At 38.5% G+C, this 15,142-nt stretch overlaps 2 protein-coding genes across 11 annotated transcripts in view; one reads left to right on the forward strand and one right to left on the reverse strand.

Moving 5' to 3' along the window:
- The window catches only part of KrT95D (phosphofurin acidic cluster sorting protein KrT95D), a 186,313-nt gene extending 180,250 nt beyond the window's left edge, over nucleotides 1-6,063 (forward strand). For all 7 annotated transcript variants that reach the window (XM_033349688.2, XM_033349689.2, XM_033349692.2 and 4 more), the window contains one exon: nucleotides 627-6,063. In XM_033349688.2, the coding sequence (XP_033205579.1) occupies nucleotides 627-760 (134 nt within the window). In that variant the 3' untranslated portion in view covers nucleotides 761-6,063. The remainder of the gene's footprint in view (nucleotides 1-626) is intronic.
- Nucleotides 6,064-8,654: 2,591 nt separating this feature from the next.
- On the reverse strand, nucleotides 8,655-14,600 carry LOC117166069 (actin maturation protease). Of its 4 annotated transcripts, none has more exons than XM_033349697.2 (5): nucleotides 14,153-14,600; nucleotides 13,314-13,500; nucleotides 13,047-13,232; nucleotides 12,632-12,964; nucleotides 8,655-12,539 (listed from the first exon to the last, which is right to left on the reverse strand). In XM_033349697.2, exons 3-5 carry the CDS (start codon nucleotides 13,214-13,216, stop codon nucleotides 12,338-12,340), a joined length of 705 nt encoding a protein of 234 aa, XP_033205588.1. In that variant the 5' UTR covers nucleotides 13,217-13,232; nucleotides 13,314-13,500; nucleotides 14,153-14,600; the 3' UTR covers nucleotides 8,655-12,337. The 4 variants fall into 4 exon arrangements, with proteins under 4 accessions (XP_033205588.1, XP_033205587.1, XP_033205584.1 ...); XM_033349696.2 differs by having other exon boundaries at nucleotides 13,047-13,254; nucleotides 14,153-14,599; XM_033349693.2 differs by having other exon boundaries at nucleotides 13,047-13,500.
- Between the last annotated feature and the right edge of the window lie 542 nt (nucleotides 14,601-15,142).

A 15,142-nucleotide genomic window follows, 5' to 3' on the forward strand; every position in this document is an offset into this window, starting at 1 on the left:
CCTTTGCCACAGTTGGGTCAATATGACCCATTACTAAGTCTAGCAGCGTGATCATCAGATATTTTAAAAAACACTGCAAATTAACAGAAGAGTCTTGAAGATATTTCTTTGCAAAGTAAAACTTAAATGACCTTAATGACTTAACGACAACCGAAGGTTAAAATATTCTACAACTTTTCCATTTTTTTTATTTCGTATCTCTTTCATTTTCAAGGCCACTATACAGACATTTATTGTACGCACAAAAAGGCAAATTTCTAAGTGACACGTCTACAACTTTGTCATGTTTCAAGTCTTTGTATTCCTAAGATCATGTTTATTAATTTCTTTGACTCAAGGAATTCATCAGGTTGTCCGAAAAGTTTCTTTGCTTTTCTAAGAAAACGATAGATGCACATTGTTTCTTTTATATTATTTTTATTTAGCGATAATAGAACGATAGAAATATCTTCAATAAAATAACATGAACCAAACAATTTGCATCTATCGTTTGCTCATAAAACGCAAGGAATTTCTGGCACAGTTTAATAGAAAGGGAATAACGTAGGTAAAATGTGGGAAAATTGTGCAGAGGAACGTTAGCACGTGGAACGTTGAAATTACACGAATAACTTGTTCTTCTTCAGTGAGCATCGACGGTACCGAGTGGTACGGCGTGAAATTCTTCCAACTGTCGGCGCAGTGGCAGACGCACATCAAGACGTTCCCGATAGCGATGTTGGAGTACAGCCCCCAGCAACAAGCAGCGAACCCCACGTAAACGCTTGCCTCGTTCCCGTCAGCGGCCAGACGTTTCGCCAGATTTCGTTTGTGTTCATGGATATTGCCAATTAGAAACAACCGCTTAGCTTATCGCGCAAAACCCGAAAGCCATGAAACCCTCGGAACGTCGGAAAATAGAGAAAAGAAAGGGAAGAAGTAGCGAGACAGAGCGGAAGGTAATGCGCGATAGAGCGCCAGAGTTCGTACAGTGGACAGTCTGCTGCTTGAAACCGCAAGTCGTTGCAGCTTGTACAGGCTTCTACAGTGTTTGGACGCTGCCTGTTCGTTTAATTGGCCCACGGTGTTGCATTACGCTCGGGTCGTTCGTTCGATTACGTTTCGAGAAGCGAAAAGCAAACTTGGAAACTGTGCGATCTGTTAACGTTTTTGCTGCCAACTGTCCCAAGGCATAGAGAAGCGAGAAACGCAGAGAAAGAAAGAGACGCGACTCTTCATCGCGCATGCGCAGTTCGCCAGGAGTAGGCGCGTAACTGAGACGTATCGAAGACCGGTAGACGCATAACGCCAACAAACATATCGTATTGCGATTAATATAAGATAACGACGATGACGATGGATCTCGTTGGTTACGCGAATGCCATACAGCGAGGGAACGTGCGGTTACATCGTTAGGAGCACGATGTCCGCAGCGGAAGCGAATTGCACGAATAGGATATTCGATTTTCCTGTTGGAAGCGGCACATGCGATGGATTACGAAGAATCGTTCGGGAACCGGGTTCAGCAAGCCACCCCCACCCCTTCTCCTGCATCCCCACTCCCTAGCCGTCGACGCGTGTACATATAGAAATTTTTTTAAGGACGAGCATAGGAAAAATCGATCGGTTTCGCCTGCGAGTCGAACTGATACGCGTATTTGCTAAGATAGTTCTTCGTCTAAATCGCGAGGTAGCGAAGCAAAGGTTAGCGTTAAATTATGTATTTATTTAATTAACGTGTATTCTATATACATATACATAGGTAAATATATATGTGTGTGTACTTACACATGTGTGTATATACACACACACGTATATATATATATATATATATATACGATCGCATATAGCAATGGAGCATACAGCGACGTTATCGAAAAAAGTCTGTGATACAGGCAAAACATTTCTCTTAGCGCACAAACCTGTTGTTTAGGAGAAGACGATGTAGTTTCGCGAATTTTCGGGAAGTTTTCCCCGGGGAGAGAGAGAGAAGATAGACGAAAGGGAAGAGAAAGGAAGAGAAGAATAATAAGATGATGAATACGATTAGGACGATTACGAATTAGCTCATTAGTTATTATATACGTTATACTCCTTTTCTCGTTTAAGATTTCGACATATTTTTTGTATTCCATTTTATAGACTTTTAGCCGCAGGCTGCTGTAGTTTAAATACTCTATTTTCAGATTTGATTATTTGATACTTGATTCTTGCTAGACGACCTTCTCACCCTTCGACTTCGATGTAACGTATAGAGTATACTCATCCGCGTATTATTGTTTAGCCGGTAGGAATAAAAGAAGAAAAAGAAAAAAAGAAAAAGAAAGAGAGGGCGAGAGTGAGCAAGACTTAATAGAAATAAATTCGTTGGAAAGACGTAGACGAGGGTATTAGGGAATAAAGAAAAAGAAAAAAAAAAGAAAAAAAAAGATATCGAATGAGTACGTTCTTCTCATACCATCGATCGATAATGAAATTATCGTGGTGAAAAGACAGAATCGAAACGCGCTCGCGCGTTTTCTTCCTCCTTTCTAATTACATTTATTGATTATTGAATTTCACTTTAAATCGCCGTTCAAAATCAACCGCCTGTCACGCGTTGCAAGTTAAGGCCGTAAGTTCCTCTTGTCCCTCAGAAGAAGAAGAAGAAGAAGAAGAAGAAAGAAATAGAGTCATATCACGACGAAACGATAAAGACTAACGTTTAATACTGTGGATAATAGAAGAAAAGAAGAAACGAGATAAATAAACACGTATCATAATTTGCACGAGAAGAAAACGAGCACCGTTCGAACGATAGCTGCGTGCAGCAGTCACGTACTTTCCGATTTCTTCGTTTTTGGAATGTAGCTTCGGATAAGCAAGAGAATAGATGAGAAAGAAAAAGGGGGAAAAATTAAAAGTAACGACGCAGCAGTTTACTGCTCGGTGTCTCCAGCGACATATACGTCGCGCTGACTGCCTAATGCCAAATCGAAAAAGAAGAAGAGAGAGAGAGAAAGGCTCGAGCAGAAATAAAGAGAAGGAGAAAAAACCGATCGTCCATTCGATCATTCGTTAAATTCAGAGAAAATACATTTGGAACACGAGCATTCTATCACTGTGCGTAAAACAGCGAAGAGGAAATCGATAATAACGTCTTATGGTACATTGGCGAAGTTACGTTCGCCGGTATAAAATTACAGGCAAAATCTTTACCCTGTGCCGGTACATGTACACGTACACACACTCGCACACGAACACACGCATACCATACGATAGTACGTACTCTGTGTCCCGCCCCCCTCCCCTGTTCTCTGCTAGTCTGCAATTAGTTTGTAACGAGTATCGAACTGTGCAAATCGTAGTCCTACATTTCACATCCTTCAGCGGCTGAGAGCAATAACCCGTTTTCTGCGAACTACCCCGCGAGATAAGTAGTTGATTTGAATAGCAGCTCGAGGCACTGGCAAGTTATTGCCGAGCGGGGCGTGTGTACGTGGCAACGTTCTGCTTTTCGACGCGCGATGGCCTTCCGCGAGGCTGTGCTGAGAGAAAAAAAGATGATCGGAGCGATAAGAGCGATCGGATACTCAAATTCGAGAGAATTCGTGGATGAGATCGGATCTTCTGATTAATTGCCAATTTCTGTCTTGAAATTTTTTATCATTATATTTTATGTATATATATGTGTGTGTGTATGTAAATTTTAATTCATTTAAAAAAATTCAGTTGCGAGATCCCGCAAAATAAAAGAAGTTTTATTCGACACGTTGCGCGATCCTTTCTTACGAGAGTGACACGACTTAAAGGAAACGCGTTGACGCGCGGCTTGTCCTTTAAGGTCCCCTCACAACGATAAGCTCGAGATGAACACGACGTTCGTTCCTATTTTGAAAGTATTGATATATTTTTCTTACTATCGCTGGATTTAACAAAGTAATATTTTATCGTATCGAAGTAGACTCGTTGGCAGTTTTCGAAGAGCCGGTCGGTCGGTTCGAGTTGCGTTAGTTTGGCGAAAAAGGTGCGAGGGGAGGAAAGGCCGCGGTAGATCAATCAACGTTTGCACGCTACCCTCGGGAAAGACTTTCAAACCCGTGTCAGTTTTCAGTAGCAGCGCACATTATCACGAGAAATAAGAGCGCGGTTGAACGCGACAAGTCTGAAGTCTAAAGGAAAGAAACTATGCCAGCAGGCCACGCGAACGATGAAAAGTCAACAAAGAGACGTTGCTACGCGCACACATACACGCGATATTAACTGCCTCGTTGTCAGATTCATTGAACATATGCTGAATCGTTTTTCAGCGATCGAACCTGCCATACGATGTACATATATATATTTCTATAGGTACATATGCATATAAATATATGTATATACATATGTATAGATACTATGTGTGTGTGTGTATATATATATATAGGGTGACCCATGATTTTTCAGCAGCATATTCTACGAATAGAAATAAGAAGTTTGATAGGAATGTAGAACGTAAGCACTTGAGGAAGAAATTCAACAAAAAAAAGTACGAAATAACGCGAGATTGATTTTTCATTTGACACAATGCCCGCCAATGACTATGCGTACTCGTTTACGAACGATTGATACTAAGCGTACGACGAGGATGTTGTCAACAATGGATCACGAAGCTTTCCATAGGTCCACGTTTGTATAAAATTGATTATTTTTACTCGAAGAATATACTCGCGTCGTTTGAACGAAAACACTTGAGACACCCTGTACATATATACTCGCACAGTTTGAACGAGGCGTTCGAGGACGTCGTTCCGCAGTTTTGCACGATGGCGTTTTGCTTTTCTGTCAGAAGGCGTGTTCAATGATGTCTCTTATCGGTATAATTTCGACGGAACGCCAAAAAAGAAAAAAAAAGGAAACAATGATGGAAAAGTTTCAAAGCCAATAAATTTGTTGCGACGAACAGCGGCCGGCAATGCGAATGCAAGTTCGATCGTGACACGTCGTAAGAGACGACGCGCAGTGGTCGAGAATCCGAATAAATTAAACGGACGAAGAAGCATACTTCCGGCCACACCGGAAGCCTGGCTGTAAATTGTACAACGCAAAGACTAAAACGTTTACGTTCGTGCATACCGTTCCGTAACTGGTGGAAGGAACATAGCGAAGTCATAGAATCGGCCGTGCGTTACGCTGTGTACGTTACAAGAATCGGAACAACAGTCGTTCAATGTGTCGTTGACTGTCTCCGTGCGAAAACCAACCTCTCAACGTACAAGCTTTCCTTTTATTCCCGCATCGTCGATATATGTAGACAATAGTGAAATTTTATGCGACAGTATAAAAAAATGTATTTTTCAATATAAGCTACCGTAGCTTGAATCAATAAATATCGCTGGCTAAAATTGCGAAATTGTAAAGTTGCGAAACTGTAAAATATCGCGTCTTCGACACATTAACAGGCGCCACTGGCTATTTCCATAATCGAAGAGTGCCTGTAGAAAACGCTATAAGTGCCACGATTGGAAGATTTTGTTTTTTTATTGGACCATGTTCCACATACCCACGAAGATACTGCTGTATTATTATTAGCATCGAGTATTACTTAACGTCAGATCCAAGTGCAATTTCCCTTTCCAAATAGTTCTTAATAATAGCAGAAAATAGTGTGACAAGGTCGCCTCTATATAGAGAAATATAAGTGCCAATAAAAATTAGTTAATTGCTGCTTGGCTTTTGTCTATGCCATTTATCATAATTAACCAAACGTTGAGTTCTTCTTGCAGCTGAGAGACGACGCGTACAGGCTTTTCTACGAACACGGTTTTCTTTCTGGTAAACTTGAACTATTGTTGGCAACTAAGTGGTTACAGATTTTGTCATTACCATCTATGACAAAATCCGCAATTACTTAGTTGCCAACCCAAACATGAATGCGTAGGTTCCTATTTCCTTCCTCGAGAGCTTGTTCCTTGGCACCTACAGCTTTTCCTACGAGCACTCTGCAATCACTAAATGACACCCAGCAATTTTATCCAAGTTACTTCTGTAATACGATTACTAAACTTTCTGTAACTGGAATTAGATCGAAATTCGGAAAAGAATAAAAATTGTAGACCAGCGATAGATAGACGTTTTGTTACCACACAACAACACAGCGACAGTACAATAATGCAGTGCAATAGTACGATGATATGACGTGAGATGGAGGCATCAGGACGGATGATCATATGGCATAGATGTACAATTTGAAGCTCTATAACGTTATAAGAGATCTGCGATTTTGCTATATCGTTTCCACCAACTGTCGTACACGCATACCTACGCATATTTATGTCTTACGAACGTATTCAATGTTGAAGCAGAAACGAGTTCTTTTAATCCACGACAGCGTGTAAAGGACTTCGCGTGTTCCTTAATGTTCCTCGATCTCTTCTCCTCCTATTTTACCTTACTTCCTTTTGCTTTTATCGTTGGTTCGCAAATAAACGCTTGCGTCTTCTTTCTTCTTCTTTTTTAATTTCGACTCGTCCAAGTTGTGCAATTAATAAATAAGCTTTGTAATACGAGATTTTAGCGTCTTTAGAGACGTGCGACGATACACCCGTGACGCGTGCTCACAGTCTTTGTTCTCCTTCCCCTTCCATTCCTCTCGTCGCACTCGTAGCTAAACTGAATGGATTTATGAAAAATTGAAACGTAGAAAAATATACGAAACGCGGGAACCTATGAAACATTCAAAGCAAACTGTCTGCGACAGAGGATGAGAACGTTCGTTTGCTTGTCCTGTTTCCATGACGCACGCGAACGTTGAAATTCAGTCGTCAGATACCTGTCCGCGGTCCACAACAGCATCGTAAGATTCATCGAAGAATTCGTTCCCTTGAAGGCTGCTACAAGCAGCGATCGCTGCGAACTTCGACTCTCGTAGCTCTCGATTCTAGTCAAAACTCAAGATTCTTCTCGAACGAGGCAATCGGTACCGTCGTCGCACGAATCCGCGATGTGGCGATCGATTCGCGTAACGAGCGTCGCCATTCGGTTTCGAATTTTCCAGCGCGTTTTCCGCGAGTCTCGCGAAGCGCAGCAAAAAAGAATGGATCGATAAGCTCTATGTCAGACGATTGAGCGCGAGAATGCGATCGTTATGGACCGCAAGGACCGTGAGCACGTACGCCTGGGCCGCAATACTCTGCGAAAGCGTTTGCTACGATACGATTATTGTTTTTGTCAGCGTATAGTAAGTTTCGACACGTGTGGGCAGCCAGGCCCAAGCTCAAAGCTTACAATAATTAAACGAAAAAAAAGAGGTAATTAATATATATAAACATATATATATACACACATATCTATATATATATATATATATGTCTGTATAAATATATACGTGGAGCGCGTGTTTTTCGGTACCAGAGCGTAGCGATCGGAAAGAAAAAGAAGCGAAATAGGAAAATAATTAAAAAGAGAATTAAGCGAAAAAACAAATGGATCGGTCAGAGATACGGCGTTTGACTTTCACGGGCGTTCTTAGACGTCTTTATTGCGCTTACGGCGGCCGATGTCTAAACTGTACATGTACATATGATTAACTTGTTATCAATAATATCAGAGAGTTCAATTAAAAGGGCTGTAAAACGCGTGTGCCGGCTTCCCGCGCGGGAAACTGGCAGCAACGAAATTGATAGAGGGCGGACGAAGAGACAAGATGGAGGGGGCAACATGGCCTCCGCGTGTATCTTCACGAGCAAAGTCACGTTTTTCCATTTTGTTGCGCGTTCCCGTCGCGAGATCTTTCGCACTGATTTTACAGTTTTCCTCCTTCTCTTCGAGAATTAAGCCGGCGAGTCGCACGACGAAGCTACGGAAGAAAAAAACCGTTCCACGAATTCTACGCGAACAATTAGACTGACAAAGATAAGAAGGATTAGAAGAGGAATTACGTGGTAGTTTGTTGATATTTGATACGCGTGTCGACTGTTTCCAGGTATCTCGTTCTACACGTTTGCGCGTTTCTTCTGTTTCACGCTTTTTCTCCAAACGTCAGATGTACAGAATTTTATTACGCACGCAATATATACATATATATATATCGTAGACACGTTTTAAACATATTAATTGTACGGATCTCGTTACGGACCTGGCAATAAACTTCGTTCGCGGCTGAAACGAATAATTCCGCCCAAGTTTCTAAAATACAAATAACGCGCGAACGTTCGTGCCGTTTCTCTTGAACCCTTTTACTCCCGAACTAGAAACTACGTTAACTATAATTGTATTAGTCGAAAAATTATATTGATCGTTAAATTATTCAACGTAAGCGATTTACGGAAATATTTCGCGAACGAAATTGCACGAGGATAGAGGATAAAGTTATTCGTAATTTTTCCCGAATTGCTCGTGAAATGAGATTACTGCGGAAGCGAGAGAGTCAAAGGCGAGATTTTTTCATAAAACTCGCACGACCAACGAACTGCGAGTAAACACTGTATCATTACCGAGGTCCTTTTGTTAATTGCTCTAAAACGGGGTTAAAAGAACAAAAAAGAAAGAAAAGATGTCACAATGATCGAGGAAAATTTTGTAGGACTCGAATAATTCGTTTCTTTTCTTTTTTCAAGTTGAACGTGAATACACACGCGTAGATCGGGTGAAGCAAAACAAAGGAGGAAAGAAAGAGAATGAGAGAAAGCAGTGAAAGAAAATAAATTTCTAATAAGTGAACGCTAGCCTTCTTTTTAATTCAACTCCCCTATTGTTGATATAATGAACATGAAATACCTATATGTGATATATATTATTATAAACATAATATTCGGATACAGGATATCATTGTTATTAATCTATAGAATAATTAGAGACGGCTTGTGTCCTGGGCGTAACACGTGGTCGTTTTATACTGTGAACGCTGTGTAATCGTTGTACAGAATATTCTCTCTGTTTTTCTTTTTTTTTCTTTTCCTTTTTTCCTTTTTTTTTTAATATATTACATGTACATATGTATACATATATGTATACACAGTATAGTACCGTATGTATATGTATACATACATCTATGCAGAGTACAATATAAAACGGCAAAATAGATTGTAGCTTCGTTTTATAGAGAAATATACATATAATTATTCGTCTAGTGGCATCCGCGTGAAATATATTTATGTATATGGTTTGACTTTCGACGCTCTCCCACGATCGAAGATTCAATAAAAGAAGCGTGTGAGGATCGTTGTTCCAGCGACGAAACTGTAATCGCATTCTCGTCGCGTGCGAGTCGTCTGGCGTGATCTTTTGTATTTACAAAAGACGAGAAAGAGGGAGGACATTGATCGATGATTCCCAGTCGCATCTCAGGACACAAGTAGATATATAATGTAATTAGAAAATAGTGGACAAAAAATAAACTTGTGGTAATAACTCTGTATGCTTAGAGAAGGAAAAAGAAACCGAAAACAACAATAAGGAAAAGTTACAATTTTAAAAGGATAAAAGTGGAAAAAAAACTATGTTGTTGATGTTTGTAAGCTTGAAATATAAATGTAACGCAGTTTCTCGATATTCTATTACAATCCCAGTGCACCTGTACCATCCGAACGATTTAATATCTTCTTATTTCTTATTTTCTTTTTCTCTACATCCTCCTTTTCTTTCCTTTTTCTTCATTTTTCTTCATTTTTTTTTTTTTTTTTTTTTTTTGGTTACTCTTCAAACGTCACTATTGCGTTCTGTTTTCAAACTTCTAACAGGAAAGAAGAAAGTAAATCTTTCGTCGTGCAGTATGTATACTCGTAATTGAAAGATATAGATTGGCACGCTTGTCTCACTAGTTCAGAAAATCTCTAGCACCAACCATACCCGATACAGTCGATTTTCGCTTAGGATATCGTTTTAACGATGTTCATCGTAAAGTAACGGCCAAAGTGTAAAAGTGAAAGATAGATGATAGAGAAAGAAAGACATGTACTATACACGGAAAGAAATCTTAATGAAAACATGCTTTGTAAATGATAACATCTCTTTATATTTGTATCACGTTTAAAGCTAAATACCGACAACAAATCAAGTAAAAATTACGCGAGTTACAGAAAAAAGAAACAAGTGTTAACAATGATCACAATATTAATCTCTTATAACGTAACGCGGCACCACGTACCGCTGCTTTCTCTTGGCTCTGTGTTGCGTTGGCTTTTACACTTTTCGAACCACACAGGCGCGATGTACATCGATGTAGTCGATGACGATTTATACATCGGCACGAACTAAAATCCTTCGAAGAAAAAAGCTCGATAACTCCCATTAATCGAAACTACTTCCTTCCCATCGATTAAAAGGCGATAGGTATATATAGAAGATGTAACAAGTTCACGTGTTCTAAATGCTTTTGAAATGAAAGGTTCAACTCTGCTTCTCCGACTCCAATGAAAAGACTGTATCGCGGTAAGTAACGGAAGACGTATTTTTTTATTACTCTTGAAAATCCCTATTTTCTTCTATTACGCGATTCGTACGAGTTTCACGAAGTTAGAGCAGAAAAAATACGTGTTATTTTAATTTTCTTTTTTTTTTTTTGTTCCTTTTTGATTATCATTAGAAACATCATGGAAAACGGAGAAACCATGTACGTGCACCGATAAGTAGCATTCGTCGTATTCGTTTTACTTTACAAGAGTATCTTTTGATTGCGACAGGGCAGCAAATCGAAGAAGCTTCGCGATGTGAGAATAGGCACGGTATACAATTATCCTTTTTCCCTTTTTTTTAATGAATGAACCTCGTTACTTTGCGGCACTTGGGTACAGTTTTTATTATTTTTTCTTTGTCTTCTTTTAACTTTCTCTTTGCTCTTTGTTGTTTTGTATTCGATCCGAAACTACTCAACGGAGTCTACAAATAATATAGCATCTCTCTCGAACCTGCTTTACGCGTTTTTATCCGACGAATTTGATAAAGAAAACGCTTAAGATACCGTACAACTGGAAAGACGAGCCAGTCATAAGATATCTCCAGGTTTTTATAGCTTTCCGTTCTTTTTTCTTTTTACGATCGTTACGTATTAATATCAGTAAAAACTACGCTCGTACTTTACATACCGGTAAATACATAGTAAAACAAGCATATCGTAGAGTTCTACACAGTAAGATCCTCTCCTTATAGCGCGTTGCTTCCAAGACCTTCGGTACAGCAAAGTGATATTTGACGATATATTCGTAAAATGAATTTTTATAGATTTTTAAGTGTAAGTTTGGATATTTTTATATGTATTTGTATATTCGATAAAGAGATTTCGATATAGTTACCAAGTGATAAATTTAATTCTCGATTTACACGATTCAGAGAAGATACATTTAATTCTGTTTGATAAAAGTTTGAAAAAATGCGGGAAAATTTGATAGGAATCTCAATTTAAAGCTTAGTATATAATTTCAAAGATATAGTGTATATATGTATCGCTATCCTATCGTTATTAGGCAATTTGTCATTTGTAAGTTACTACTTATGAGTAAAGCTTGAAAGACTGTTTCATAAATATAAAAATGATATGTAATAAATTTGAAAGTAAATCGCACATTTTATGTTGGATAATGAAACGTGTCTTAATTCGTATGATTTCGTGAAACTAGTCTACCGTATCTAGCAAATATAATAATTCATTCCGTATCTTAAAAGCAATGCGCCCAACAATCCGGTACACACGAACATTAAGTTGTATTGCCTCAAATGCAATTGCGAGACTCTTGCTATAGATAGATTTAGTCTTTATTCACAATGTTAAGATAAAACAAAGATTCATAATTATTGATCGAAAACCTACAGTTTCTTCGCTAAATAAATATACTTGGTTTTTTTTTTGTTTCAGCTAGTGTTACGATCCCAATAAATCCTAGCTAATACACGTAGATATTTATTTTATGCAGATATTCTTTATAGACTTTTCTTTCTCCTCGTTAACGTTTGTCTCTTTCATGCACGTGTACATGCCCAATTTATTTTCTTCTGCCTGCACTTAACACGTGTCGCACCACAGGAAAAGCTCGATACGTCGAAACAACGAAAGAAAGAATCTTTCAAACCGTCAGGTGCAGTCAAACGTACATAATAAATCATTATTTACACTGCATGTTAAAACTAAATGAATGATATTCTCGTCAATTCATTACATCTAATGCCGAATTTTTGAGAATCTTAATACCCCCCTTCAGATGTTGATCAAAAAATGCATTGCAAGTTAAAACACATGTTACTTAAAAGCAATACGGTTTTACAAGTAATTAAATTCCGTAGCAGCTGTGCAAACGTTATGCCTTTGAATATTTACCATATACTGTAACATGGATACAGTAATATTATAATAGTAATTTCTGTCTTTCGCTGTGATATTAATTACCTACAATTCTTGTACAAGATCTTATATGTATGGGTGCAACGCCAGTGCCCTACCACGCAAACCTCTCTGACCTCCGACTCCTCCTTTTGGTATCACGTATCCTCCAGCATGTCTAGCTGTTCCTTCTTCTTCCAAATTACCATTGCTCTCGATTAAATCGCGTAACGGCCAACAAGCTAAATGACGTGATTTTCCATGACGTGCTAAGACATGATATCCTTGTCTGAAATACATATCACAGTGAAATACATATCAGTCACAAGAATGTTTACTTTCAATTAAAATTTGAAAACAATAGGAAAAGATGTGGCATACCTAGATGAAATTAGACCCACAAGTAGTGCCCAATGAGCTTTATGGCCTCTTTTTAAGCATGGAGCATGATTGAAATCAGAATCGTATGGAATTAGTACCATTGCACCATGAGCCAAAGCGTGTGTCAATGTGTCTGGGCATTGCTGTAAATCCACTAAGATATCCGGTCTATGGTCAGGCAAATATTCAGCCGCTAGTGTGCCCATAAAATCAACACTATACACTTCTCCATGTTGTGTAAAACCCCTTACACGAGCTTCAGCTAGGAGTTGACTCACAGAAACTGGTTTTGTATATTCTTGCGATGCCATAGCAAGTGCTACTAAACCACATCTGTTAAATAGTAACGTAATTATTGTTATTATTTAGATTTATGTGTTTCATCTATAAATAATAAATTACAGATGAAACTCACTGTGGTCCGTCTTGCAAAATTGGTTCAACTTGACAAAAATATGTGACTTCTGCATCTTTCAGTTCATTTCGGGATATCAGCTTTTCAATTTCTGCCTCAGCAGATGTAAGGGTAATCTTGGCCCAAGGAGGCAGGGAGTCTGCATCGCTGACTTCAGTTTTTTCACACATAGGTGCCTCTGGCAAACTTGAGAGAGGTGGAGGTGGTGCTGGCATTTTTCAATAATAAGTACGATACGAACAGTTACTTTGTTCAATTAACAAATACCTGGCCGCACGTTACAATAAAATGATGGTAGTTTCCACAGCTATGAAATCATGCACCTACGCTTTAGTATTTTCAATTTGAAAATTGCCATTTCTTAGTGATAGTCTTCCTGTTCACTGGTAAGACGCATAATGTTTCCAGTTCATCGTAAATGCAATCCTATTGAACGTTCTTGCAAAGATCCAAGCTGAAATATCAGTAGAAAAACAGCATGCGACTTGCAACGTACAATCAAAACCATAAATAATAATTAATTAGCAAAAAAATTAAGACAATTCATATGTGGTACTTAAAAATAGTAAATAATGTAACATATCGATATTAATATCGATTTTGCTCTAACAAAACACTTTTTGTGCCATTACTTCATTACGAAAAGATTTCAACATGATAGAAAAAAGAAACAAAACTACGCAGTCACTGGATTATTACAATTACTTTTATCCGTTACTCATTTAACCTTGAGGAATATGTTTTTATACGGTATCTGTCATAGCTCGATGAACGTGAATTGCAAAAAAATTTTAAACGATATCATCGACAGTAGCCGTTTTTGACAAAATCAATCAGGTCGCGCGACAACTGGCAGTGATGTTTTTACCCGAGTTTCGAGATATATTTAATACTTCTTACGGCCTCTAATATAAGGATGAACTCGTTGCAAAAGTTCTAATGGCAGCACATCGCACGATCGACATTGGACGGAATAGCAGTTGACGATAATATACAATATACATATCAAGTGATGATTATCGATCCAATATTATACGATTGTTGTACACGGAAGATCAAATTTAGATCGGGCAATCAATCGGGTGATCAGTATTTGTTTACCGTACCTAAAATGCAACAAAATCGGTGCAGCACGATTTTGACGTTTGCACGTCCCCCCTATTCACCCTGTGACTCATGCACATATATTATATAATTCTTCGATAGAAATTAGAATTAACACTCGAGTGCATTGACGTGACGGTATTAAGAGTACGTTCGGATGCGCGACAATTCTCCAACGAACTACGATTACTGCCCCGATACGACTGAAATTTAAATCCTCTCTGAGAGAGCTCTCTCAGGCTGGCATAGCGCACTATGTCTTATTCGCAAGCGTCTGTCACGATATACAGTCTGATAAGAAATTTCTCGTAGGTGCTGCAGTTCCGAAGATGATTCACCAGTTTAGGCAAGTGCATTGTTTGCAAGAACCCTAGCCTCGGGAAATATATTGTTTATCTCTTTTCACTCTGACTCGAACTCGAATTGAAACAGGTGCGGGGATTTCGATACGTATCGCATGAGACCGTATTCCTATACTATTGTCATAGATAATAGGTTTAATGCAGTTCTAATAGTACTATGAAAGCTGATTGGCTGAAATGTCTCGAATACGCCAATCGTTGCCCATTGCTGGACATAATTCGACGCATCGAAATGCTGCATATAAAATATATCACGCAAAAGGATCGAAAATAGAGCTAAATTCTGCAAATGTCTGCAATCTGCGATTGACATTTAAACTTTTTTATGGATTTATATATGATTGTACATTTTCAAAGTTCTGATAGTTTAAATAGTAATGTTCGTAATCATATTTTGCTTTCTTGAATTTTGTGGCGAGCAAAAATAGATCTAATTGATCTGACTTTTTGACGATTATACAAAGTTTTATCATTGTTTAAGGATAGGATAGACATGGCATTAAATAGAACTTTATGTCTCACGTTTTGAAATACCGACCGAGAAAAAGATCAGAATGTCTCTTACGCCCTCTATGATTTACTAAGGCGACTATTATAATTTATATAAAATGCTATTTACTGTTAGTGCAG

This window comes from Bombus vancouverensis, chromosome 17, assembly GCF_051014615.1.
Source record: "Bombus vancouverensis nearcticus chromosome 17, iyBomVanc1_principal, whole genome shotgun sequence".
NCBI classification, from domain to species: domain Eukaryota; kingdom Metazoa; phylum Arthropoda; class Insecta; order Hymenoptera; family Apidae; genus Bombus; species Bombus vancouverensis.